Below are 26,736 nucleotides of genomic sequence, written 5' to 3'. Positions count from 1 at the left end.
CTCTTACTAGATGGAATGGGATAACATCGTGTAAATGCATTGCCAGTGAAGCCATTTCTACAAGAACATATAGGTGAATGACTAACGACACGACAATCAGCATTGCTACCACAAGATCCTGGACAAGGGTCTACACATTTACGATTTACACATGCTTTATCGAATGCGCATTCCGAATTTGTAGTACATTCAGGACGGCAAGTGGGAGGTACTCCCATGTAATCAGGCAAGCAAGAGCAGACAGCTTGATTATTAACTTCACGGCATTGGGAGTTGGGTCCACAAGGTGAAGGTTGGCAAGGATTCACATACTCTTTGATAATTGCTAAATTTAAGAGGTAGAGAATTGGTTAAGGTCTCGTTTCAAAATGCGGCCTATTAAACTTACGTTTTTCTGGTATTTGGCAATATTGATAAGGATCACCTACATATTCTGACATACACTGACAAGTTGGCAAGTGATTGACTACACTACAAATAGCATTTAAGCCACATACTCCCGGGCAAGGATCTCTGCATTTTTGGTTAACACAAGCTTTGTTCGAAGAGCAGTCCGAATTGGAAACACATTCTGGTCTACAGCCTTCATAAGGATTTCCAAAATATTCGGGTAGACATTGACAAGATCCGGCATTATTCTCTTGTCGGCAGACAGCATTAGATCCACAAGGATTTGGCTGACAAGGAGTTACATGATCAGTTAGCCTTACAGGGGGTATAGAACAACCTGTGAATGGATCTCCCGTGTAGCCAGGTGAACAAGTACACATGGCGGTGTGTGAGATCACATTGCACAAAGCATTTTGACCACATACTCCCGGACAAGGATCTTTACATTTCTGATTAATGCAGGCTTTATTGGATGGGCATTCCGAATTGGATACACATTCTGGACGGCAGTTTGGTGGAGAACCAGTAAAATCTGCTAAGCAAGAGCATGATGGTGAGTCTCCGACAACCCGGCACTGGGAATTAGGACCGCATGGAGATGGTAGACAAGGATCCGGTTTATCATCCAACTTTTTAGGTGGTTCTACTACAGGTTGGCAGCTTACGAAAGGATTTCCTGAAAAGCGTGATGGGCAAGTGCAAATGGGAGCATGGTTCACCACATGGCACATTGCATTCAAACCGCATGATCCCGGGCAGGGATCCACGCATTTGAGATTTTGACAAGACATTTGTGGTGCACAGTCAGAATTTATGGTACATTCCGGTCTGCAGGATGGTGGGTTACCAATATAATTTTCGATGCACGAACATACTGCTGTATTTTGATGAACTCTACAGCGACTATTAGGTCCACAAGGCGATGGTTGACATGGATTTGTGTCAACTGGCTTAGGCTCAATATCGCATTGAACAAAGGCATTACCGGTCATTCCTTCAGGACAGCGACACATCGGAACATGATTATAAACATCACATAAAGCATTATTTCCACAAGTACCCGGACAAGGATCTACGCATTTATTGCGAATACATGCTTTATTAGTTGGACATTCTGTATTTAGTACACATTCGGGTCGACAAGCTACATAGGGATCTCCCTGATATTCGGGAATACACGAACACTGACCATTATTGCACAAAGCATTTGAGCCACATGGAGAAGGATTACAAGGATCATCTTCTACTACAGGTTTAGCTAAAGAAGTACGTGAAACATTAAAAAAATTCTAAACAAAGTATTCGTAGTAACGCTTACGTTTTGGAGCTAATTGACAGGCGGTAAATGGATCACCGACATAACCTTCGGGGCAATGACAACTAGGTATGTGATTTTGAACAGTACACAAAGCATTATAAGCACATGATCCAGGGCAAGGATCTATGCAACGCATATTTATGCATGCCATATTTAGAGAACACTCTGAATTTGTGGTACATTCAGGACGACAGCTAGGAGGAGCACCAAAGAAATTAGGAAGACATGAACATGATGCTTGACCATTTCTATTTTGACATTGTGAATTAGGGCCACAAGGCGAGGGAACACATGGATCGCGAATAGGCTCAGCAAACACTACTGGTGGTGGAGCTAAAATTTGGGATTTTACAACACATTCTTTTAAGAAATTGGCTGAAAAAAACTTACGAGGTATGGGGTAACAGCGAGTGAAGGGATCTCCAGTGTAACCATTTTGACAACTACATAAAGGCACATGATTACGTACATTGCACAAGGCCTGTAAGCCACAGACACCTGGACAAGGGTCTTTACATTTCTGATTAATACAAGCCTTATCTGCAGAACATTCTGAACTTGTAGTACATTCGGGTCTACAGGTAGGAGGAGCTCCTACATATTCTGGTAAACAAGAACAAACAGCTTGTTCATTAGACTCTTTGCATTGTGAGTTGGGGCCACAAGGAGAAGGTTGACAGGGGTTAACATATTCACGAATAATGGCTGAAGAGGGAATAACAACATTATACACTAAAATAGGCACATATTGATGATTTTTCTTACGTTTTTCCTCCTTTGCGCAATAACGATATGGGTCTCCTTGATAACCGTATAAGCAATTACAAGTTGCCTGGTGATTTCGCACAAAACATTCAGCATTGAGACCACATGTGCCAGGACAGGGATTTTTACATTTCTCATTTACACATGCTCTATTCGAAGGACAATCAGAATTTACTATACATTCTGGACGACAGCCTTCGTATGGATTGCCGAAATATTCTGGTAGACATTGACAAGATCCAACTCCATTTTGTTGGCGACATTCGGCATAGGGTCCACAAGGCGAAGGATTACAGGGATCAACAGTTTCAACAGGATTCTGTTGAGGTATAGGAGAACAGGCAACAAACGGATCGCCGGTGTAACCGTTTTCACAATAACACATCGGAGTGTGGCTATTAACACGGCAAAGGGCACTTTGACCACATAGACCTGGACAGGGATCTTTACATTTTTGGTTCGAGCATACTTGGTGCGATGGACACTCTGAGTTTGTTACACATTCCGGTCGACAATTTGGTGGTTGTCCAACAAATTCTGGTATACATGAACACGATGGAGTTGTTCCTATAGCTTTACAAATACTATTTGGACCACATGGTGACGGTTGGCAAGGATTCGAAGGTTCTACATCCCGTTGAGGTTCAACTGTATTCATAAATTCACAACTCGATTATTTAGTAGTGTTTTCAAAAAAATCTAAAAAAACTTACTTATTCTATGACACTGTATGAAAGGATTTCCGGTATAACCTTGAAGACAAGTACAGAATGGACTGTGGTTTACAACATTGCATAGGGCAAATCGTCCACACGTTCCCGGACAAGGATCAATACATTTTTGATTTTGGCAGGCCAAATTGGCGGGACATTCTGAATTAGTTGTGCATTCAGGGCGACAACTAGGAGGAGAACCTAAGAAGTTTGGTAGACATGAGCACACAGCTTGATTATTTATTTCGCGGCATTGCGAATTGGGTCCACATGGAGAAGGCTGACAGGGGTTGCGGTACACCTCAGCTATATTAAGATAAATAAAAATAACAAATCGAGTACTTTGCGATTTCGTAAATTCAACCTACTTTGTTGCACCGGTTGACACAACACAAACGCGTTTCCAGTCATGCGATCAGGACAATGACACATTGGTATATGATTTCGTACTTCACATATGGCATTGGAGGCACATGTACCAGGACAGGGGTCACGGCATTTTTGATTTATGCAAGCTTGATTACTGGGACATTCTGAGTTCAGAACACATTCTGGCTTACAGGCTACATAGGGATCTCCTTGGTAATCTGACAAGCAAGAACATACTCCATCACCTGAACAAATAGCATTGGAACCACAAGGATTGGGATAACATGGGTCCCGTGGTACATCTTTTTCGATTTTCGGTGGAGGAGGTGCTGGCTGACAGACAACGAAGGCATCACCCACATATCCCAATTTACATTTGCAATTTGGTATATGATTAATGACTGTACATTCGGTGTTAATACCACATGCGCCAGGACATGGATCGCGACATTTTTCATTAATGCAGGCTTGGCTTGAAGGACAGTCGGCATTGATTGAACATTCAGGTCTACAGTTTGGAGGTGAACCTATATAATTTGGTAGACACGAGCAAGAAGGCGAATCGTATTGATTGCGACATTGTGAGAATGGACCACAAGGGGACGGCGCACAAGGATCGCGGTAAATTTGGACATCCTTAACAGGGGGTTGAGGAGCTAATTTTTCCAAATTGAAAAATAATAAATATAATTTTTCGGGGTGTAAAGGGCGTAAAAGCTTACATGGTTGTGGATAACAGCGCACAAATGCATCACCAATCAAACCAGGGCGACATGAACATAATGGATTATGATTTCTAACGTGACATTCGGCATTCTGGCCACATACACCGGGGCATGGGTCTGAACATTTGCGATTTATACAAGCCCTATCTGAAGGGCATTCACTATTTGTAGTACATTCTGGACGACATGCTGGAGCTACACCTATAAAATCAGGAAGACAAGAGCACACGGCCTGCTCATTGATCTCGCGACATTGAGAGTTGGGACCACATGGTGAAGGTTGACAAGGATTAACATATTCTTGACGTATAGCTAAATTTAAATATTATACAATGTTAAAATCACCCGTTAGTAACTAACATATCTAACTACTACTTATTAAATGATAAAAAAACTTTTTATGTTTGTAATATCTTACGTTCTTGGGGCTTGGAACAATAACTGTATGGATCTCCAGTATAACCAATGAAACAATTACAGTTGGGCACATGATTTAATACGGAACATTCTGCATTGTTGCCACAGGTACCTGGACATGGATCGCGACATTTCTGATTGTGACAAGCCTTGTTGGTAGGACAATCAGAATTTAAAACACATTCGGGTCGACAACCCTCATAAGGATTACCAAAGAATTCTGGCAAACACTGACAAGCTCCTGCACCATTGCGTTCTATACACTGAGCATTTGCACCACATGGCGAAGGATTGCAAGGATGTAGAGGTTCCTCATGTATTCGCACTGGTATTGGAGAACACAATGTAAATGGATCTCCTGTAAAACCAGTTTGACATGTGCACATAGGAGTATGTGAAACTACACGACATATGGCTGAAGCTCCACATAGTCCTATGCAAGGGTCTTTACACTTTTGATTAATACACGCCATGTTAGTTGGACACTCAGAGTTAGATACACATTCAGGTTTGCAATATGGAGCTGAACCTATGAAGCCATCTAGACATGAACAAGCTGGAGTATCACCAACTGCTTTGCATTGCGAATTGGGACCGCATGGTGAAGGTCTGCAAGGATCCTGAGGTTGTGTGTCTTGTGGTGGTGGTTCTATAATGGGCTGACATGCCACAAATGGATTTCCAGTGTACCGTGGTAAGCAGGTACAGAATGGGTTGTGATTAACTGTCGAACATTGTGCATTTCTTCCACATGATCCTGGACATGGATCAACACATTTCTGATTGACACATGCCAAATTGGCAGGACATTCTTGATTAGCGGTACATTCTGGACGACACGCCGGAGGTGCTCCCAAATAATTAGGTAAGCATGAACATACAGCTTGTGAATTTACTTCGCGACATTGTGAGTTTGGACCACAGGGTGATGGTTGACAAGGATTGCCTTTAACTGGTGCTAAAATGTAAACAACATTATTGTTTTCTTTTACTTCCGGTACATGTACTTCAAATGTTTGATATTTACGTGGAATGGGAGAACACAAAATGAAAGCATTACCGGCCATGCCTTCAGGACAGGTACACATGGGTATGTGGTTAATAACCTGACAGAAAGCATTCGTTGCACACGTTCCAGGACAAGGATCGCGACATTTATTTTGTATACAAGCTAATTCACGAGAACAGTCTGAATTCAAAACACATTCTGGTCGACAACCGGTATAAGGATCGCCTTGATATTCTGGTATGCAAGAACAAACACCATTATTGCATTGGGCATTGGGACCACATGGCGATGGATTGCAGGGATCGTCTTTGACAGGTGCTAAGAAAATTTAATCTTATTATTTTGTTTTAATCCAAACGGCGTAATAAGCTTACGTGGTGGTGGTGGGGCAGGCTGGCAAACAGAGAATGGATCTCCAGTGAAACCAGCAGGGCATCTGCAGTTTGGTGTGTGATTATTAACCTCGCAAAGAGCACCTAAACCGCATGCTCCTGCACAAGGGTCGCGGCATTTTTCATTAATACAAGCTTCATTACTAGGACAATCCGCGTTAATGACACACTCTGGTCTGCAATTTGGAGGTGCGCCTATATAATTTGGTAAGCATGCACATGAGAACGAATCACCTACACGTCTACATTGAGAATTGGATCCACATGGAGAAGGTACACATGGATCTTGTGGCGTTTTTTGTACTTGAATTGGAGGTTGAGCTTTAGAGAAAAACACAAATTGAATTCGTTGTATGAATCAAAAATTTCTAATATCCTTACGTGGTATGGGACGACAAATATAGAACGGGTCTCCTGTAAATCCGGATCTACAAGTACACAACGGACTATGATTATGAACTCTGCAATTAGCGTTAGTGCCACATGTTCCTGGGCATGGATCTACACATTTTTGATTGACGCAAGCCTTATCGAAAGCACATTCGGATGATTGTGTGCATTCGGGTCTACAAAGAGGTGGACTACCGACATAATCAGGCAAGCAAGAACATACGGGTTGCTCGTTTATTTCACGACATTGAGAATTGGGTCCACATGGTGAGGGTTGGCAAGGGTTAACATACTCTTTGATGGCTAACAAAGGCAAAAGCAAAATGAAATCATTGATTTAAGAAACCTACTTGGCATCATTCAAAACTTACGTTGCTTTACAGGTAAACACGAGCGATAAGGATCACCTTCATAACCATTTATACAGGAACATCTTGGTACATGATTGAGAACATTACATATGGCGTTTTGACCACATGTTCCTGGGCATGGGTCACGACATTTCATATTTTGACAAGCCAAATTACTGGCACAATCAGAGTCCAGTACACATTCCGGACGACAACCTTCGTAGGGATTGCCGAAATATTCGGGGAAGCATTGGCATGATCCCGCATCATTTCTTGCAACACAACGAGCATTTTGACCACATGGACTAGGGTTGCAGGGATCAATATGATCTAATTGTTGTGTTACTTGTTGTTTAATGCATTGAACGAAAGGATCACCTTCATAGCCTTGTGGACAGTAGCAACTGGGTGTATGAGAAATAACACGACATTCAGCTTCTGCTCCACACAGGCCAGGGCAGGGATCCTTACATTTCTGATTGATGCATGCTTGATTCGACGGACATTCTGAACTAGTAACACATTCGGGTCTACAATTGGGTGGTGCGCCTATATAATCTGCCAGACAAGAACAAGATGGACTGTCGCCTACTTCGCGACATTGTGAGTACGGGCCGCAAGGTGATGGCTGGCAAGGTTGCCGCACAGGCGGCGATGGTGGTTCTATTCTTGGTTGACAACTAACAAATGGATTTCCATCATATTTATCAGGACATCTGCAGTATGGACTATGGTTGTTAACATGGCATAACGCATTGCGGCCACATACTCCAGGACAAGGATCGGTACACTTCTGGTTTAAGCAAGCCAAATTCAAAGAACATTCTGAATTAGATGTACATTCTGGCCTGCATAATGGTGGACTTCCCATGAAGCCTTCTATACACGAACATACAGCCTGCTGATTAACTTCTCTACATTGTGAGTTGGGACCACAAGGTGAAGGTTGGCAAGGATGTATTGGCAAATCTTGTTCTACAAAAAGTTTCAGTTTTAAAATACAAAAAATCGACTAAAATGCTATTACAGTCTTACTTGGAATGGGGGAACAAAGTGTGAAAGCATTACCCTGCATGCCCTCAGGACATCTACAATTAGGTATATGATTGATAACTTCGCAAATAGCATTCGATGCACATGTTCCTATACAAGGATCTACACATTTATGTCTAACACAGGCTTTGTCGCGAGAACAATCCGTATGCAGAACACATTCAGGTCTACAGCCAGTATAAGGATCACCATGATACTCTGGTAGACAAGAACATTGACCGTTGTTACAATTTGCGTTGGCACCGCAAGGTGATGGATTACAGGGGTCGTCCGGAACGACTTCAGCTTTTAAAATAAGGGACAATATAAAATAAAATATTTGAATTTCATCGAACATTTGTAAGGTCTTACTTTTAGCGGGTGGTGGTGGAATTGGATTACAAACAGCAAATGGATCTCCTGTAAAACCTGTTTGACACGTACATATAGGAGTGTGAGCGCGTACAAAACATAAAGTGTTAATTCCACATGAGCCTGGGCAAGGATCACGGCATTTCTGATTAATGCATGCCTCTTGAGAGACACATTCCGAATTTATGGTACATTCAGGTCTGCAAGAAGGTGGCGAACCCAAAAAGTTTGGTAAACAAGAGCACGATGGTGAACCACCAATGTCACGACATTGCGAATTGGGACCACAAGGCGAAGGAACACAGGGATCTCTGGGTTGTTGGGGTGTAGGATCGGCTCTTTGTGGTGGTATGCGGAAGCAACGGACAAACGCATCACCAGTGAAGCCATTGTTGCAGCTACAAATTGGACTGTGGTTACGTACTTGACATAGAGCGTTTTGACCACAAACACCAGGACAAGGATCTACACATTTACGATTAACGCAAGCCTTATCCGAAGGACATTCGGAACTAGATGTACACTCTGGCCTACAAGCCGGTGGTGAACCTATATACTCTATCAGACAAGAACAAACAGGTTGACTGTTCACTTCTCTGCATTGCGAGTTAGGACCACATGGTGAAGGCTGACAAGGATTGACGTATTCACGAACAGCTAAAATAAAACTTTTATTAGAGGAATTTCCTATGACAATTAACGAAGGCTTACGTTCATTTCGAAGAATAGAACAGAAGCTGTATGGATCTCCAGTGTACCCAGGTACACAATCACACGATGGCAAATGATTAATAACCTTGCATTCTGCATTTTGACCACAGGTTCCTGGACAAGGGTCCACACATTTTTGATTTTGACAAGCTTTGTTTGAAGCACAATCCGAATTCAATACACATTCTGGGCGACAGCCCTCATAAGGATTACCGAAATATTCTGGCAAACACTGACAAGAACCAGCTTCTCCACGTTCGATACATTTCGCGTTAACACCACAGGGATTAGGGATACAAGGTCTCACTTCTTCTACTGGTGTCAGCTGCACAGGGTTGCAAACAGAGAATGGATCTCCAGTATAGCCTTCGTTACACAAGCACATGGGTGTATGTGAGAATACCCGACAAAGCGCGTTCTGACCACACAATCCAGGACATGGATCTTTACATTTCTGATTTATACACGCTTGATTCGTAGGACATTCCGAATTGGAAATGCATTCTGGTCGACATTGTGGAGGCGAACCAATAAAATCGGGCAAACATGAACATGAAGGAGAATCTCCATTAACACGACATTCCGAGTTAGGACCACATGGTGATGGTTGGCAAGGGTTTATAGGAACTTTCTCATCTCTTATGGGCTCTACAATTTCATGACATCTTACAAATGGGTCGCCAGTCATGCGACTACGACACCTACAGTATGGTGTGTGGTTAACAACATTGCATTCAGCATTAAAGCCACAAGTTCCCGGGCAAGGATCTCTACATTTCATATTTTGACAAGCCTGATCTGGTGGACAATCGGAGTTTGTTGTACATTCTGGTCTACACTGCGGCGGACTACCTATAAAATCAGAAAGACAAGAGCAGACAGCGGTACCTTGGACTACACGACATTGGCTGTTAGGACCACAGGGCGAAGGCTGACAAGGATTTGTTGGCACAGGGGCTAAATTGAAATACAACAACAAAGAAATGTTTAATGGCGAATTCACCGCGAAAAATTAAAATTTTATTACTTAATATGGCACGACATTCGAAGAAGGCATTTCCCGTCATTTTTTCGGGACAATGGCACATAGGAACATGATTGTGAACCTCACATATGGCATTTGCCGCACAAGTTCCTGGACATGGGTCCACACATTTATTACGTATACAAGCTCTATCGCGAGGACATTCAGAGTTAAGAACACATTCTGGTCTGCATTCTACATAAGGGTCTCCTTGATACTCTGATATGCAGGTACATTGGCCGTTATTGCATATGGCATTGGGGCCACAAGGCGAGGGAGAGCAAGGATCATCCAAAGGTGGTGAAGTAGTAGCTGTTCGAGAAGTTATTATAACTAACAGATTGCTAATATTAAAAAAAATTTATATCTTACGTTCTGGTGGTTTTGGCGAACAACTAGTGAAGGGATTGCCCACATAGCCTTCGATGCAAGCACATGAAGGAGTGTGGTTTATAACACGGCAAATGGAATTAATACCACATGCTCCGGGACATGGGTCTCTACATTTTTGATTAATACATGCCTGTTGACTAGGACATTCTGAGTTTATTGTACATTCTGGTCTACAATTTGGAGGTTGTCCAATATATGTTGCTAAACAAGAACACGACGGTACACCATTTGAATTGCGACATTCCGAGTTAGGACCACATGGTGAAGGAACACATGGATCTCTGATTTCCTCTAGTTGAACTTCCGGCGGAGGAGCTACATAACACAAACAAATTAATAAAACTAACCTATTTCTATTATCTTTTCCAGCTTACGTGGTATGGGGTAACATCTAGTGAAAGCATCTCCAGTGTAACCGCGATTACAAGAACACAAAGGACTATGATTGCGAACCCTACACTCAGCATTTTGACCACAAGGAGAGCTATCACATGGATTTATACATTTCTGATTTATGCAAGCCTTATCAGCAGAACATTCTGATGATATGGTGCATTCTGGCCTGCAGCTAGGAGGTTGGCCTATAAATTCTGGCAAGCAAGAACAAACAGCTTGTTCATTGACTTCACGACACTGACTATTGGGACCACAAGGAGAAGGCTGACATGGATTAATATATTCCATCCGTATTGCTAGAGATAAATAATGAATTGAGTATTTGCGAAATGTTACTTTTAGTATTTGCTTACGTTCTACTGGCTGGGTGCAAATGCGATACGGATCGCCTGTATAACCGGCAAAACAATTACAAGTAGGCAAATGATTTACCACCTGACATTCGGCATTTTGTCCACAAGTTCCTGGACAGGGGTCTTGACATTTTTGTAGTTGACAAGCTTTGTTTGAAGGACAATCCGAGTTAAGTACACATTCTGGTCGGCAGCCCTCGTAAGGGTTGCCATGATAATCCGGCAAACATTGACAGGATCCGACACCACTACGTTCTCTACATATAGCATTTGGACCGCAAGGTGAAGGATTACAAGGCGTTAGAACCTCTACGACATCTCTTTCAATAGGAGGATTGCATTGTACGAATGGATCTCCGGTGTAGCCGACAACGCAAACACATTGTACAGCATGACTAACTACACGGCATTCGGCATTTAATCCACATCTTCCGGGACATGGATCTACACATTTCTGATTAACACAAGCCAAATTGCTGGCGCAATCGGAACTGGTTACACATTCGGGACGACAGTTTGGAGGTCTTCCTATATAAGATTCAAGGCAAGAACATGAAGGAGATTGTCCTATGGGTTTGCAACGAGAAAATGGTCCACACGGAGATGGGTGACACGGATCTTGAGGTACCACATCGCTTACAGGTTTAACTGAGAATGCGAAAATTCAAAATTAAATCGGAAACTAAAATTTTACAACTCGCTAACTTACTTATACGCTGGCATCTAACAAACGGATTTCCCGTAAAATCATTCGGACAGGTGCAGAAAGGACTATGATTTACTACCGAACACAATGCACTAACTCCGCAGGTGCCAGGACAAGGATTCTGGCATTTTTGATTTAGACAAGCCTGTGTGGGCGAACATTCTGAGTTAGAGGTACATTCTGGTCGACAAGTAGGCGGATAACCTATAAATCCTTGAAGACAAGAACAAACGGGCTGTTGATTAATTTCACGGCATTGAGAATTGGGTCCACAAGGTGAGGGTTGGCAGGGATTCGTAGGCGTATCCAATTCTACAAGAAAATACTATGTTTACTCTACACTAGATCAAATGGCTAAATCTGGCTTACTTTGTTGAGGAGAGCATCTGATGAAAGCACTTCCTTGAGTACCTTCGGGACATCTGCACATTGGTATATGATTGATAACATCACAAATGGCATTATCACCACATGTACCAGGACAAGGGTTAATACATTTACTGCGAGAGCAGGCTTTATCGCGGGGACAATCCGAGTTTAAAACACATTCTGGACGACAACCTGAATATGGATCTCCATGGTATTCGGGCAGACAAGAACAAACACCATTATTGCATAAAGCATTTGCACCACATGGTGAAGGACGACATGGATCAGAGGGTTCATCTAATAATAATATATATACTTTTTAAGTAAATCCTAACTTTTAAATGTTTTTAGCAAATGACTTACTATAGACCTCAGCCGGTGGTGCTGGTCTACATGAACTGAAAGGATCACCGGTATAACCTTCGGGGCAAGTACATATGGGTGTATGATTAATAACACTGCAGACTGCTGAAAAGCCGCATGAACCTGGGCATGGATCCATACATTTTTCACGAATGCAAGCTTTATCTAAAGCACATTCTGAACTTATCGAGCACTCTGGCCTACAGTTGGGAGGAGCTCCTATATATGTTTCCAAACAAGTACATGATGGTACACCATTTACATTACGACACAACGAGTTGGGTCCACAAGGCGAAGGAACACAAGGATCTCTTGCAAATTGTTTAATAACAGGAGCAGGTGCTAAATTTAAGAGAATGACGATAATAGTCGAATTTCACTAACAACTGAAAATATTTATAATTACGTGGTATGGGATAACATCTGGTAAAAGCATCGCCAGTAAATCTAGGTCTACATTGGCAAATCGGACTATGGTTGCGAACTCTACACTCAGCATTAAGACCACAGGTGCCAGGACAAGGATCCTGGCATTTTTGATTAATACAAGCCTTGTCAGCAGAACATTCAGTGCTCAAAACACACTCTGGCCTACAGGAAGGAGGAAAACCTATATAATTCTCCAAACAAGAACATATAGCCTGACCATTTAATTCACGGCACTGAGAGTTAGGACCGCAGGGTGATGGAACACAAGGATTTGTCGGTTCTTGCAAACGGACGGCTAAAGGTTAAAAGTATAAATCAATATTTCTAAAGGCCAAACTTTACAGTTAATATTTCTTACGTTTCTCTGGCTCTCTTTGACAATATCTATAAGGATCACCTATATAACCGGCTAGACAAGAGCAGGTGGGTATATGATTGGTTACCGAGCAGACGGCATTCGAAGCACATGTACCAGGGCAAGGATCTGTACATTTATTTTGTGTACATGCTTTAGTTGTTGGGCAATCAGAATTACGAATACATTCTGGTCGACACGATTGATATGGATCTCCATAGTATTCCGGCAGACATTGACAGGAACCAATGCCATTCTGTTCTCTACATATGGCATTTGAACCGCAAGGATTTGGTTCACATGGTGTTATATGTTCATTGACAATACGTTCTACGTTTGTTGCACAATTAAATGGGAAGAGAAGAGCAGAACAAGAGAAAATTATTTTAATTAATTTTCTTAGAATTCTTTTAACCATTAAAACTGATTAGTACTACATACTCAGGTGTTGGATTTTTTTAATTGGTGATTTGCATTTGGGTGAGTAATTTCCACAAGTTTTTTTTATTTTTATTGATTGGTCAGTGAAGCTTTAATATTTTGGTTTTGCAGTTGTTTATTTTAAATATATAATTTTGTTTAAATTTTATTGCTGTTATATTGGTATTAGAAAATTTTGCACTACTTTTTATTTCAACACTACTGGTTTTTAATGGGCATTAATTGCTTTTTTTTTTAAATAAAAAATAAAACATTAATTATTATTGTAAAAGTGCACAAGTTGATTTTTGTTTCAGTGTATATTTGAGCTGTGTTTAGCGGTGTTAAAAGAGCTGTGTTTAATAAGTGTTACGCGTTTTAAATTTTCATTTTGTTTTAATTTCATATAAATTAAACTTAAGTAAAAACTCTGGTATTATTATTGTTATAAATTAATTTTATTTAGTTTATTTTTAGTTTTTTTTTTTTGGTTACAGGTTTCTTCTTACATCCTAAATTATTATTATTATTATTATAAAATTATAAACTACTAAATTTGGTAAAACAAATTAATAAAGCATTATTTTTTTGGTGTGTTTTTAAATCAGGGTCCAAAAAGAGCAATAAAAGTACCAACGTTGATTGTTTTTCAGAATACAAACGATAAAAAAAGAAGCGCAGTGTTTTTGTTGTGGTTTTAAATATTAATTTGGCGTAAAGGCTTTGTGTCGTTTTCATAATGGGTTAAGTATTATTTGTTGTTTTTTATAGGGTCAAATCAAGTAAAAGTAGTAAATAAACGCAGTTGGGGCCAATTAACGAAAGCGTAGTGTATTCAAAACAGGGTTAATAAGGGTCATTGTTCAAATACATTTTCTCACAAACAAACTACTATTAAGTATGTATGTATTTATGGGTAAGATATTGTGTAAATATATTTTGGGTTTATTCAATTGTATAATTAGGGGTAAAAAGATAAGCATTTTCAAAAGAATTTTATAGCATTAAGTAATTAAAAAGGCATTACGTTTTAAAAGGCAGATAGTAGGCATTTTTGACTAATAATTTTTGCGTTATATTTTGATATACATATATAATTAAAAAGGCATTATTATTTAAGATACTTTAAAAATAAATACTTATTTGAAAAAAAGTACTTTTATCGTTTGCCATATAAGACAGCAAAACCCTAAAACACTTTCAATATACTTTGAAATTCAGACAATTCGTACAGAATTAAAGTAATTATTGAAATCCGCATTTCGCTTAAGAATTTAAAGCTAAAAATTCATTTTAATTTTATTATTAATTCTTTGCAATGCAGTTGTATTTTATGGTGATAAAATTACTTTTTTCGTTCTATTAGGCTAACAAAAAAATTCAACAAATTAGAACTAGATTTTTTTTATTTATTTTATTAATTTAATAATTTAAAACGCGTTTTTAAGATTTAAGTGCCATTTGCAGTGTTTTTCACATTTAAACATATAAAGTGCTGACATTTAAAACATTTTTTGCAAAAGAATATGAAAAGGAGTTCTCTTTAATTGTGAGAATATTAGATTCTCGTTGTAAATCTTAATTAAATCAAAAAGTGCTAGACGATTTTTTATAAATGTGCAAATTTGTAAGCCTTTCTTCAGATTAAGATAGTCCTAATCTATTCAAAACTCATGCCTTGAAAGACAATAATCCAAAAGTTTGAGTCATTCTTTACTAGTATTCTTAGTTTAAAATAAATCTCTTAGGGGTAACATATTAGTTACAATTATTATTTTTTTTAAGTAAAAAATACTTTTTTCTGAAGAGAACTCCCTAGGCTTATAAAGCTTATGACATTTTCATAAGGTATTTAAATGAACAGTGTAGTTTCTTTAAGTGTAATGACATTTTTTGCAATTTTATATTAAAAAAAATTGCCTTTAAAAATAAATTTAGACACGTAAAACACGGTGAAAATCTTAGTTCTAATCTGTGCTTGAATGTAAAAGAAGTAAAACTGAAACTTAAAAAAAATTTAATTTTCAATATTCTTTTGAAAGTAATATTCCTTAAAGTTTTCAATTTTAAAATTTAAGACATTTACATTTCAATAATTTGGTTTCAAAGTTGAGACCCTTAACCGAATTACTAAAATTCAACAGACATATTAAAAGTGGCCATCTTTTAAAATGTCCTCTATGTCTTAAATCAAAATGTACTCACTGTTAAGTATACAAACTTTAAAATCTAGTTGAAACCGTAACATAGTTTTACTCCTTTTATATTTATTCTTTCAAGGCATAACCATTTTTTAAATCCAATGAAGCATATTAGCTAGAAAGTAAGTAATAGCTTTTTCAACTAATTTCATCAACTTCCATCACCATTAATAATTTTTGGTTATGCCTGAAACCTAACAGTATAAGGAAAATTATAAAAATCCTACCTGGTATTGGTTGACAGCTAGTAAATGGATCGCCAATATAACCAACTTCACAACTACAGATGGGCATATGGTTGGCAACAGAGCAGCGGGCATTGAAGCCGCATGAACCCACACAGGGATCTTCACATTTTTGACGGATACAAGCTTTAGTTGATGGACATTCTGGATTGATGGTACATTCGGGTCTACAATTTGGTGGAGTACCCAAGAATGTAGCAGCACAGGAACAGGCTGGACTATCGCCCACAACCTTACATTCGGAGTTGGGACCACATGGCGATGGTACACATGGGTTAACGGGCCTTATAGGTTCGATAGCCTTTGGTTCTTCATAGCAGCGTGTAAATGGATCTCCCGTGTAGCCATTATTGCAAGTACAAATTGGATTGTGGTTGATAACTTGGCATTTGGCAAATTGACCACAGGCTCCCGGACAAGGATCCACACATTTGCGATTGATGCATGCTGTTTGTAGAGAACATTCCGAACTAACGATACATTCTGGTTTACATGCTGGTGGTGAGCCCAACATACCGGGCTTGCAGGCACATCTGGGACCTTGACCCGAAACTTGACAGATACTGTTGGGTCCACATGGATTTGGTTGACAGGGATCTGTTGGTACCAAATCATTGCGCACCACTTGGCGACAATTGATGAATGGATCGCCGGTATAGCCCTTAGGACAAGTACATACAGGTATATGATTGGTAACATCACACTGGGCATTTTGTCCACAAGTTCCTGGACAGGGATCAACACATTTCTTATTCAAACAAGCCTTGTTTGGTGAGCAGTCAGTACTCAAAGTACATTCTGGTCTACAACCAACATAGGGATCTCCTAGGTAGTCTCTTAAGCACACACAGACACCGCCTGGTTGACATTCAGCATTGGCTCCGCAAGGTTGTAAAGCGCATGGATCCATTTCCACTGGAGTCTGAGTCTTTTCTTCAATAATTTCAATGCACTGGCTGAATGGATCTCCGGTGAAGCCAGAGCGGCAAGTACAGATAGCCAAATGATTTTGTATGCGACACTCGGAATTAATACCACAAGTACCATCACAAGGGTTGCGGCATTTTTCGGCAATACATGCTAAATCAGAGGGGCAATCTGTGTTAACCACACACTCTGGTCGGCAATTAGGTGGAGCTCCTATGTAATTTGGTAAACAAGAACATGATGGTTGATCTCCACTGACACGACATTCCGAATATAAGCCACAAGGAGAAGGTATGCAAGGATTTTTGGGTTTAGTTGGTTCATCTTTAGGGCGTATGGGTGCTGGATAACACCTAGTGAATGGATCACCAGTCATTTCCAATGCACAACTGCAAATTGGATTGTGGTTGATTACTTCGCACTTAGCATCGATACCGCAAGTGCCAGCACAGGGATTGGCACACTTGAATTTATGACAGGCCTTATTTTGTGGACATTCGGCATTAACTGTGCACTCAGGTTTACAATTTGGTGGTGAACCAATAAAGGAATCCAGACATGAACATACAGCCAAACCATTTGATTCACGGCATTTACTGTTGGGACCACATGGTGAAGGCTGGCAAGGGTTGCCAGGTGTCGGTGGTGGTAACTTTGGTTGTGGTCGGCAGTTGGAGAATGGATCGCCGGTATAGCCTTCATTGCATACACAGTTAGGAACATGGTTGACAGCATAACATTGAGCATTTGAACCGCAGATGCCAGGACAAGGGTCTTTACATTTGTTGCGTATACAAGCCTTATCCGTTGGACAATCAGAACTAAGAACGCACTCTGGTCGACAGCCCTCATAAGGATTGCCTTGGTATTCATCAATGCATTTGCAAGAAGCAGCACCATTACGTTCAATACATTCTGCATTTGGTCCACATGGTGATGGTTCGCAAGGCTTAACTGGTTCTTCTTCTTGTGGAATACATTGAACAAAAGCATTGCCAGCATATCCGACTGGACATGAACATGATACGGAGTGGCTAATAACGCGACATTCGGCATTAGTGCCACAAGAACCAGGACAAGGATCGCGACATTTATTGTTAATGCAAGCTTGTGTTGAAGGACAATCTGGATTGATGATACATTCAGGTCTACAGTTAGGTGGTGATCCGAAGAATTCGGGCATACATTGACAGGAAGGACCGCTGGGACCAGCCTTACAGATGGAGTTAGGTCCGCATGGTGAAGGTACGCATGGATCCCTGGGTATCTCTGGATCTCTTGGGGCTTCAATAGGTATATCGAAACAACTCTTGAAAGGATCTCCCGTCTTGCCAGGTGGACAACCACAAATAGGACTGTGATTGATAACTTCACAACGGGCATCTATACCACAAGAGCCGGCGCAGGGATCAACACATTTCTTATTGACGCAAGCCTGTAAAGCGGAGCACTCACTAGATACCACACATTCTGGACGACATTGTGGTGGGGATCCAATGAAACCATCTAAGCAAGAGCAAACGGCATGACCATTAATGTCGCGGCATTGGCTGTTGGCACCACAAGGAGATGGTGAGCAAGGTTCGGCTGGTTTTTCTGGTTCCTCTATCTTCAAGCGACAGTTCGTAAATGGATCTCCTTCATAACCCTTGACACAAGAGCACACGGGAATATGGTTTAATACTTCACAAACTGCATTGACACCGCAAGTTCCAGGGCAAGGATCGACACACTTGTTGCGCAAGCAGGCCTTATCACGTGGACAGTCAGCAGACAGAGAACATTCTGGACGACAACTTTCGTAGGGATTGCCTTGATAATTATCTTGGCATCTGCATTCACCATTGAAGCAATCTGCATTTGGTCCACAAGGATTTGGATCACATGGATCATTTGGAATCTTTGGTGTTTCTGTAACGGGCACAGGACTGCAGCGTACAAATGGATCACCAGTATAACCATCCAAGCAATTACATATAGGAACATGGTTGAGTACATGACATTTAGCTTCAAAACCGCAAGATCCTGGACAAGGATCGCGACATTTCTGATTGATGCAGGCTTCGGTGGGACCACATTCTGAGTTAAGGACACATTCAGGTCGGCAGTTTGGAGGAGCACCAGTGAAGTCTTGTAAGCAAGAGCATGCAGGGCTACCACCGATGATTTGGCATTTAGAGTTCGGGCCACATGGTGATGGAACACATGATGGAGGTTTTTCGGTACTTGGTTTATCATCCACAACAATGGCTGTAAAAAGAAATTACAAAAAAAATTTGCATATTTTAGTCTTTTCCAATTAATTGGTATTGTTAAAACTTACGTATTCTTGAACACTTGACAAATGGATCTCCAGTCATTCCTCTTGGACATGTACAGATAGGGCTGTGATTCTTGACAGTACAAATAGCCAGTTGTCCACATGTATGTTGACAAGGATCTACACATTTGTTGTTCACACAAGCCTTTTCGGTGGCACACTCAGAACTAACCACACATTCAGGTCTACAGTTGGGAGGTTGATTGATGAATCCTGACTGACATGAACACACTGCTTGATCATTGATATTGCGGCAAATACTGTTTGGACCACATGGAGATGGTACACACGGATTGACAATTGGTCTTGGTGTTACTGGAATTTGTTTGCATTGGAAGAATGGATCTCCCGAATAGCCGGCAGGGCAGGTGCAAGTTGGTACATGATTGTCAACCGTACAAATGGCGAATTCTCCGCATATATTATCACAAGGGTCTACACATTTGAAACGTACGCAGGCTTGAGCAGGTGAACAGTCATCATGGGCTTCACATTCACGGCGACAACCGCGTTCAACATCGTAAGGATTACCTTCGTAGCCTTCGTGACAGTAGCAGGCACCGGCTCCATTGCGTTCACGGCACTCGGCCTGTGGACCGCAAGGTGATGGCTCACATGGTGAAGAATGTGGTTGTTTTGGCAATACCGGTGGAATAAGTTGACAACCGGATATTGGATCTCCTTCGTAGCCATCATTACAAGAACAAACAGCATTGTGTTGTACAACCTTACATAATGCATTTGATCCACAAGAGCCTGGGCAAGGATCGACACATTTTTCATTTTGACATGATAGATGGTTTGGACATTCATCGTGGTTTGTACATTCTGGTCTGCAATTAGGAGGTCTACCCACATAGTTAGTTTGACATGAGCAGGCAGCTTGTCCTCCGATTTCCCGACACAATGAGTTGGGTCCACAAGGTGACGGTACGCAGGGATTCTCAGGGTCTCTTGGTTGTTCCTTTGCAGTAATACATTCAACAAATGGATCACCAGTCATACCAGCTGGACATGTGCAAATAGGGTTGTGGTTAACAACCTGGCATCTAGCCTGTGAACCACAAGCTCCAGCACATGGATCAGCGCACTTCTGTTGAATACAAGCTCGATTTTGAGGACATTCTGAGCTGACAACACATTCAGGACGGCACGTTGGTGGAGCTCCAATGTAGTTATCCAAGCATGAGCATACTGCGTGACCGTTCGATTCGCGGCACTGACTGTAAGGTCCACAAGGTGATGGTTGGCATGGATTCAAAGGAGCCATTGTAATCATTTCAATAACTGCACAAGAACGGTGTGGATCTCCGGTATAACCTTCGAAACATTGACAGTTGGGTGCATGATTTAGGACACGACACTCAGCATTAATTCCACAAACGCCTGGACAAGGATCAATACATTTGTTGTTCAGACAAGCCTTCGAGCGATCACAATCCGAATTTTGAACACATTCTGGTCTACAACCGCTGTAAGGATCGCCGAAGTATTCAGGCAAACAAGCACATGATCCGGCTCCATTGCGTTCACGACAAACAGCGTTGGCGCCACATGGACTAGGATTGCATGGATCGCGTGGTCGTTCCGTAGTAGTTACTGAAAATTTTATAAATTTCAAATTAATACCATAGAAGGGAGCAGAGAACAATATAAATTGAAAGAAGTAAAGGATTTTGAATTTCTATTTGATATTTAGAAAAGTGCTTTTTAAGTTAGTCAAATAAAAATCCTTTACTTCTGCTGAATAGAAAAAGGAAAGATATATACTTAGTTGTACAGCACTACAGCCAGAGAAAGGATCTCCGGTGTAGCCAGGTTCGCATTGACATGTGGGATTATGCTTAATAACTGTACACAAAGTATGTACACCACAAGTACCCACACATGGATTCGAACATTTTTGATTCATGCAGGCCAAATTGGCAGGACAGTCAGAGCTACTCATGCACTCGGGACGACAATTAGGTGGTCGTCCCAGATAGTTTGGTAAACAGGAGCATGCAGGTGAATCACCAACATCGATGCATTTCGAGTTGGGTCCACATGGAGAAGGTACACAGGGGTTACCAGTTTTTGATACAGGAGGTTTATCCACTACATTTACAGTCATACATAGAGTTATAGAGTTTACATAGAGTTGGTAGAGTAGTAGAAGTGTAGAGTTGGATAGGTTACAGGTTACATTTAACAACAAATTATGTTTACATTTGGATGATAGTGTAGGTGTAGAAATATTAAAGTTGGATAGGATACACACATCAAACACATTCAATATAATAAAATAAAAAGAGGATACATAAAAATAGAATAACATTAATTGTATATACATATAAAAAACATGCAAATAGATGGACTAAGGATGGAAGTCTTTTCGTAGAACTTTCCATCCTCAACCATAGGAGAGAATTGAAAAAGGAAAGTGTTTACAAAAGGAAAGTAAAGTATATAGTTTCTTTCGAACATCAAAGTTTTTCTCTTACACGCTTCTTTCGTTTTCCAATTCTCTTCGTTAGGAAGAATTAAGAGAGAAACATGCTTACATTTAATTCTAGAACATCTATTGAAAGGGTCTCCTGTATAACCAGGGGGGCAGGAACATGCTGCGTAGTGATTGATAACTTGACAACGTGCTTCTAAACCACAAGTGCCAGGACAAGGATCTACACATTTTTGATTTTGACATGCCATATCTTGAGCACAATCGGAACTGACTATACATTCTGGACGACAGTTAGGAGCTGAACCTATGAAGTTGGTCTGGCAAGAGCAAACAGCATGGCCATTTACTTCGCGACACTGACTATAGGGACCACAAGGCGAGGGTTGACAAGGATTAACATCTTTGGCAACTGGGGGAAAAATATAGGAAATGTTAGTGAACCTATTAACAAAGACTTTAAACACGAGCGAACAAAACATACGTGGTGGTAGTTCTGGTTCCGGTATAATGCGACAAGAGCTGAGGGCATTACCAGTATAGCCAGGCAAACAATGACAGGTTGGTACATGGTTACCCACGCGACATTCTGCGTTAATACCACAGACACCGGGACAGGGATCTGCACATTTCTGATTAACGCACGATTTATCACGAGGACAGTCAGAATTAACTACACATTCGGGACGACAACCGCTGTAAGGATCTCCAAAGTAACCTTCGAGGCATGTACAAGAACCAGCACCATTACGTTCTTTACATTCGGCATTTGTGCCACAAGGTGTAGGATTGCAAGGCGTAAGACGTTCTTCAGGAACCGCTGATGTAATTTTGAAAAAAATAAAAAGCTTATTAGGAAAACCTAATGAAAACCAAACCCTAACAGATTTCTTACGTGTTGGATTACAACCGGCGAATGGATCTCCAGAAAAGCCTGATTCACAAGTACAAACTGGGGAATGGTTGACTACATTACAGAAGGCATTAAAACCACAGGATCCTGGGCAAGGATCCTTGCATCTCTCGTTAATGCATGCTAAGTTAGACGGACATTCCGAATTAATAGTACATTCCGGTCTACAGTTAGGAGCACGTCCTACAAAGTTCGGTAAACAAGAACATACAGGAGTTTCACCCACAGCACGACATTGCGAATTTGGACCACATGGGCTAGGTAAACATGGATTTGAGGGTTTGTCATCTACCCGTCTTTCCTCAATTTTCATACATCTTATGAATGGATCTCCAGAATAGCCTGGTGGACACGAACAGATGGGATTGTGATTGGTAACCTTACAAATAGCCTCATTGCCACAAGTTCCTGGACATGGATCTACACAACGCAAATTCAAACATGCTCTATCCTGAGAACATTCGGAACTAACCGAACATTCTGGTCGACATGTTGGAGGTGTGCCTATATAATTGGTTATGCATGAACAAACCGCATGACCATTTACTTCGCGACATTGACTATAAGGACCACAAGGTGAAGGGCGACAAGGATTTACATTTTCCATTTCTAAATCAACAAAAGCGAAACATTTAGCTAACAATGAACACCCTAATCAATTAAAAGATTTTATATTACGTTTAATTTCTTTGCGACAATACTGTGAAGGATTTCCGGTATAGCCAGAGGGGCAACTGCAACTGGGCGAGTGATTTATAACATGACACTCGGCATCCACGCCACAAACTCCTGGGCAAGGATCTCTACATTTGTTGTTTATACAAGCGCGGTTCTTAGCACAGTCCGTATTAAGAACACATTCTGGTCGACATTCAGTATAGGGATCACCATTGTATTCGGGCAAACAGGTACATGAACCTACGCCATTCCTTTCCTTGCAAACGGCGTTAGCACCGCAGGGACTAGGATTACAAGGTTCAGCCTTTTCGGGTGGTACAATAACTAAACAAGGAAATTTTATAAAATTACATTGCGACCAATACGTACATAGATACATAAATTCAGCGTTTGAAGCAAAAAAGGAAATAGGTTTATACTTATATACTAAATCTTACTTTGTGGACTACATTCTGAAAATGGATCACCCATATAACCCTCAATACAGCGACATATTGGCTTATGATTATTTACAATACATGTGGTAAATGAACCGCAAGAACCCTGACAAGGATCTTGACAGCGCTGGTTTATACAAGCCAGATTGCCTCGACACTCCGAGTTCGATGTACACTCGGGTCGGCAATTTGGCGATCTTCCTATATAATTGGGCAAGCAAGAGCAAACTGCTTGCTCATTGGCGGATGAAACACGACATTGAGAATTGGGTCCACAAGGTGATGGTACACAGGGATTGATGGGATCCCTGACAACTGGTCGTTCTTTATACACATACACATATTTATATATTTACATACACAATATCAGAAGAATAATAATAAGAAGCATGCAGGAAATGATTTTAAGCATATTACAAAGAAAAGAAAGGAAGAAAAAGAGAAATAAAAATAAGAACAATAAATATTTTGTTGGGATGAATGACGAAATAAATGACATGATGAAATAGATGGTGGATGCAATACCATCTGAACGAAATGAACAATGATAGACGATGAAGTTGTGATCTTACTTTCTTCATATATACAGCGTGTGAATGGATCACCAGTAAAGCCAGGCATGCATGAACAGATGGGATTGTGATTGACAACACGACAAAGGGCATTATTGCCACATGTTCCGGGACATGGATCTTTGCAACGTTCGTTTATGCATGATCGATCTTGAGAGCAGTCAGAACTACTCATACACTCAGGTCTACAGTTGGGCGGAGCACCTATATAATTGGGAATGCAAGAGCATACGGCATGGCCATTTTGTTCCCTGCAGTTGCTATACAGACCGCAGGGCGATGGTACACAAGGATTGCTGGGTACAATATCATCTAAACACAAAGTTTTACATTGGAATTAGGTTTTTTTAATTACTTGCTTAAACCGTTTGTGAGTAGCAGAGTGTGAGTGTGTGATTAATTGGGAGTTGAGTGGGTATTTTCTTATATATTATTAAGAAGGGGTTTTTAGGGGTTCGGTTAATAATCCAATTTCAATTAAGGGAAATTAATTAGATTAGAGGTTAGCATGGGAGTAATAAAATATTGACGGCTAGTGTTATATAAAACCCCTTCTTCTGTTTTTTGAGTTAGTTGGGAATATTTCTTTTCTATCATGCTTACGTTTGGGAATTTCTGGTATAAGATGGCAACCGAAATTAGGATTTCCCGTAAAGCCCAGCATACAATCGCAATTAGGTTGGTGATTCAACACAAAACATTCGGCATTATTGCCACACACACCCGGACAGGGATCCACACACTTATTATTGACACAAGCTTTCGATCTCGGACAATCCGAATTCAAAACACACTCGGGTCTACATTCAACGTATGGATCGCCAAAGTACTCGGGTATACATTTGCAAGAAGCCGCACTATTGCGTTCTTCACACAAAGCATTCAAACCACAAGGACTGGGAGAGCAGGGTTGTATAGGCTCGTCGGGAACTATGGCGGAATAAACACAACATATTCAGTTAGCAATTTCTTTATGGCCCTAAAGACGATAACAAAACTCATAACCTACTTTCTATTAAAAGATAACAGCCCGAGAAGGGATCTCCCGTAAAACCAGGTTGACACATGCATACTGGAGCATGATTACTAACATGACACAAGGCGTTATTGCCACATGAACCGATGCAAGGATCTACACAGCGATTATTTACACAAGCCATTTGTGACGAACACTCAGAATTGATTGAACATTCAGGACGACAGTTTGGTGGTCGTCCAATATAGTTGCGTAAACAAGAGCAAACTGCACCAGTAGCGGACACTCTGCACTGAGAGTTAGGTCCACAAGGTGAAGGTATGCAAGGGTTTTTCGGTATGGGATCATTTGGTAAATCTGGTTCTTCTACATTTTAAAAATAATTAAATTAAATCTATGTTTAGCGACAAAAAAAAAAAAAAAAACAAAAACCTACTTCTTTCGGGCAAACATTGTTGGAAAGGATCTCCTGTAAAGCCCTGGGCACAAGTACATATGGGTGAATGATTTGTTACCCTACATCTGGCATTATGACCACATGTACCCGGACAAGGATCTTGACAGCGTTGATTAATACAAGCCTTGTCCGAACTACATTCAGAGCTTATAATACATTCTGGTTTACAATTAGGCGGCTGACCCATATAGTCGGGCAAACAAGAACAAACTGGACGATTTCCTTGAACACGACAGGTACTAAATAGACCACATGGTGATGGTCGACACGGATCTTTGGGTATTGGTAAATACATGTTTGATGGTTTCTCATGACAAATTCGCATTGGGTTTCCAGTGAAACCCGATTGACAAGAGCAAACCGGTAGGTGATTTGTCACTCTACAAACAGCATTAAAACCACACAAATTCTCACACGGATCGACACATTTCATATTCATACACGACTTTGTACGCGGACAATCAGAGTTTTGTACACATTCGGGTCTACAGTTAACGTAAGGATCGCCGAAATAGTTTGGCAAGCATGAGCAAGCACCAGCACCATTGCGTTCTTTACACACAGCATTCGAACCGCATGGTGAGGGATAGCAAGGATCGCTAGGCAAATCTGGTACCACAACTAGATGATGAACACAACCATAAAAATAGTATAGGAAATATATAGTAAACCAATACAAATACATAAATATAAGCTAAGTAAATATACATAAATAAATGCAAATATACATATCAAACATAGAAAGACATTAACTACATAAGGAATAAATTTACAAATAACATGCATATATAAAATTTTCAAGAGTTTTG

General features: G+C 40.7%; 1 protein-coding gene across 1 annotated transcript in view; it reads right to left on the bottom strand.

Annotated features, from left to right (window-relative positions):
* Positions 1 to 26,736, bottom strand: part of LOC119609406 — a 261,260-nt gene that overhangs the window by 20,987 nt on the left and 213,537 nt on the right. The window contains exons 25-61 of the mRNA XM_037964168.1: positions 25,907 to 26,548; positions 25,504 to 25,836; positions 25,098 to 25,424; positions 24,495 to 24,806; positions 23,923 to 24,246; positions 23,486 to 23,809; positions 22,790 to 23,416; positions 22,379 to 22,714; positions 21,998 to 22,306; positions 21,225 to 21,551; positions 19,458 to 21,053; positions 16,190 to 19,384; positions 13,345 to 13,671; positions 12,964 to 13,281; positions 12,558 to 12,899; positions 12,195 to 12,491; positions 11,829 to 12,137; positions 11,120 to 11,767; positions 10,745 to 11,062; positions 10,350 to 10,685; positions 9,981 to 10,289; positions 8,954 to 9,910; positions 8,243 to 8,899; positions 7,874 to 8,176; positions 6,860 to 7,813; positions 6,480 to 6,791; positions 6,081 to 6,419; positions 5,725 to 6,024; positions 4,699 to 5,655; positions 4,278 to 4,592; positions 3,555 to 4,211; positions 3,187 to 3,492; positions 2,474 to 3,121; positions 2,099 to 2,413; positions 1,709 to 2,041; positions 389 to 1,648; positions 8 to 325 (exon numbers count right to left, since the gene is read on the bottom strand). Of these exons, the coding sequence (XP_037820096.1) occupies positions 8 to 325; positions 389 to 1,648; positions 1,709 to 2,041; positions 2,099 to 2,413; positions 2,474 to 3,121; positions 3,187 to 3,492; positions 3,555 to 4,211; positions 4,278 to 4,592; positions 4,699 to 5,655; positions 5,725 to 6,024; positions 6,081 to 6,419; positions 6,480 to 6,791; positions 6,860 to 7,813; positions 7,874 to 8,176; positions 8,243 to 8,899; positions 8,954 to 9,910; positions 9,981 to 10,289; positions 10,350 to 10,685; positions 10,745 to 11,062; positions 11,120 to 11,767; positions 11,829 to 12,137; positions 12,195 to 12,491; positions 12,558 to 12,899; positions 12,964 to 13,281; positions 13,345 to 13,671; positions 16,190 to 19,384; positions 19,458 to 21,053; positions 21,225 to 21,551; positions 21,998 to 22,306; positions 22,379 to 22,714; positions 22,790 to 23,416; positions 23,486 to 23,809; positions 23,923 to 24,246; positions 24,495 to 24,806; positions 25,098 to 25,424; positions 25,504 to 25,836; positions 25,907 to 26,548 (20,787 nt within the window). The remainder of the gene's footprint in view (positions 1 to 7; positions 326 to 388; positions 1,649 to 1,708; positions 2,042 to 2,098; positions 2,414 to 2,473; positions 3,122 to 3,186; positions 3,493 to 3,554; positions 4,212 to 4,277; positions 4,593 to 4,698; positions 5,656 to 5,724; positions 6,025 to 6,080; positions 6,420 to 6,479; positions 6,792 to 6,859; positions 7,814 to 7,873; positions 8,177 to 8,242; positions 8,900 to 8,953; positions 9,911 to 9,980; positions 10,290 to 10,349; positions 10,686 to 10,744; positions 11,063 to 11,119; positions 11,768 to 11,828; positions 12,138 to 12,194; positions 12,492 to 12,557; positions 12,900 to 12,963; positions 13,282 to 13,344; positions 13,672 to 16,189; positions 19,385 to 19,457; positions 21,054 to 21,224; positions 21,552 to 21,997; positions 22,307 to 22,378; positions 22,715 to 22,789; positions 23,417 to 23,485; positions 23,810 to 23,922; positions 24,247 to 24,494; positions 24,807 to 25,097; positions 25,425 to 25,503; positions 25,837 to 25,906; positions 26,549 to 26,736) is intronic.

Source organism: Lucilia sericata, unplaced genomic scaffold, assembly GCF_015586225.1.
Source record: "Lucilia sericata isolate MDLA Ls3-8-SP2 unplaced genomic scaffold, ASM1558622v1 Contig000023F_arrow, whole genome shotgun sequence".
Taxonomy (NCBI): Eukaryota; Metazoa; Arthropoda; class Insecta; order Diptera; family Calliphoridae; genus Lucilia; species Lucilia sericata.
The sequence above is the reverse complement of the archived record's forward strand: the minus strand, read 5'-3'. Positions and strand labels throughout refer to the sequence as shown.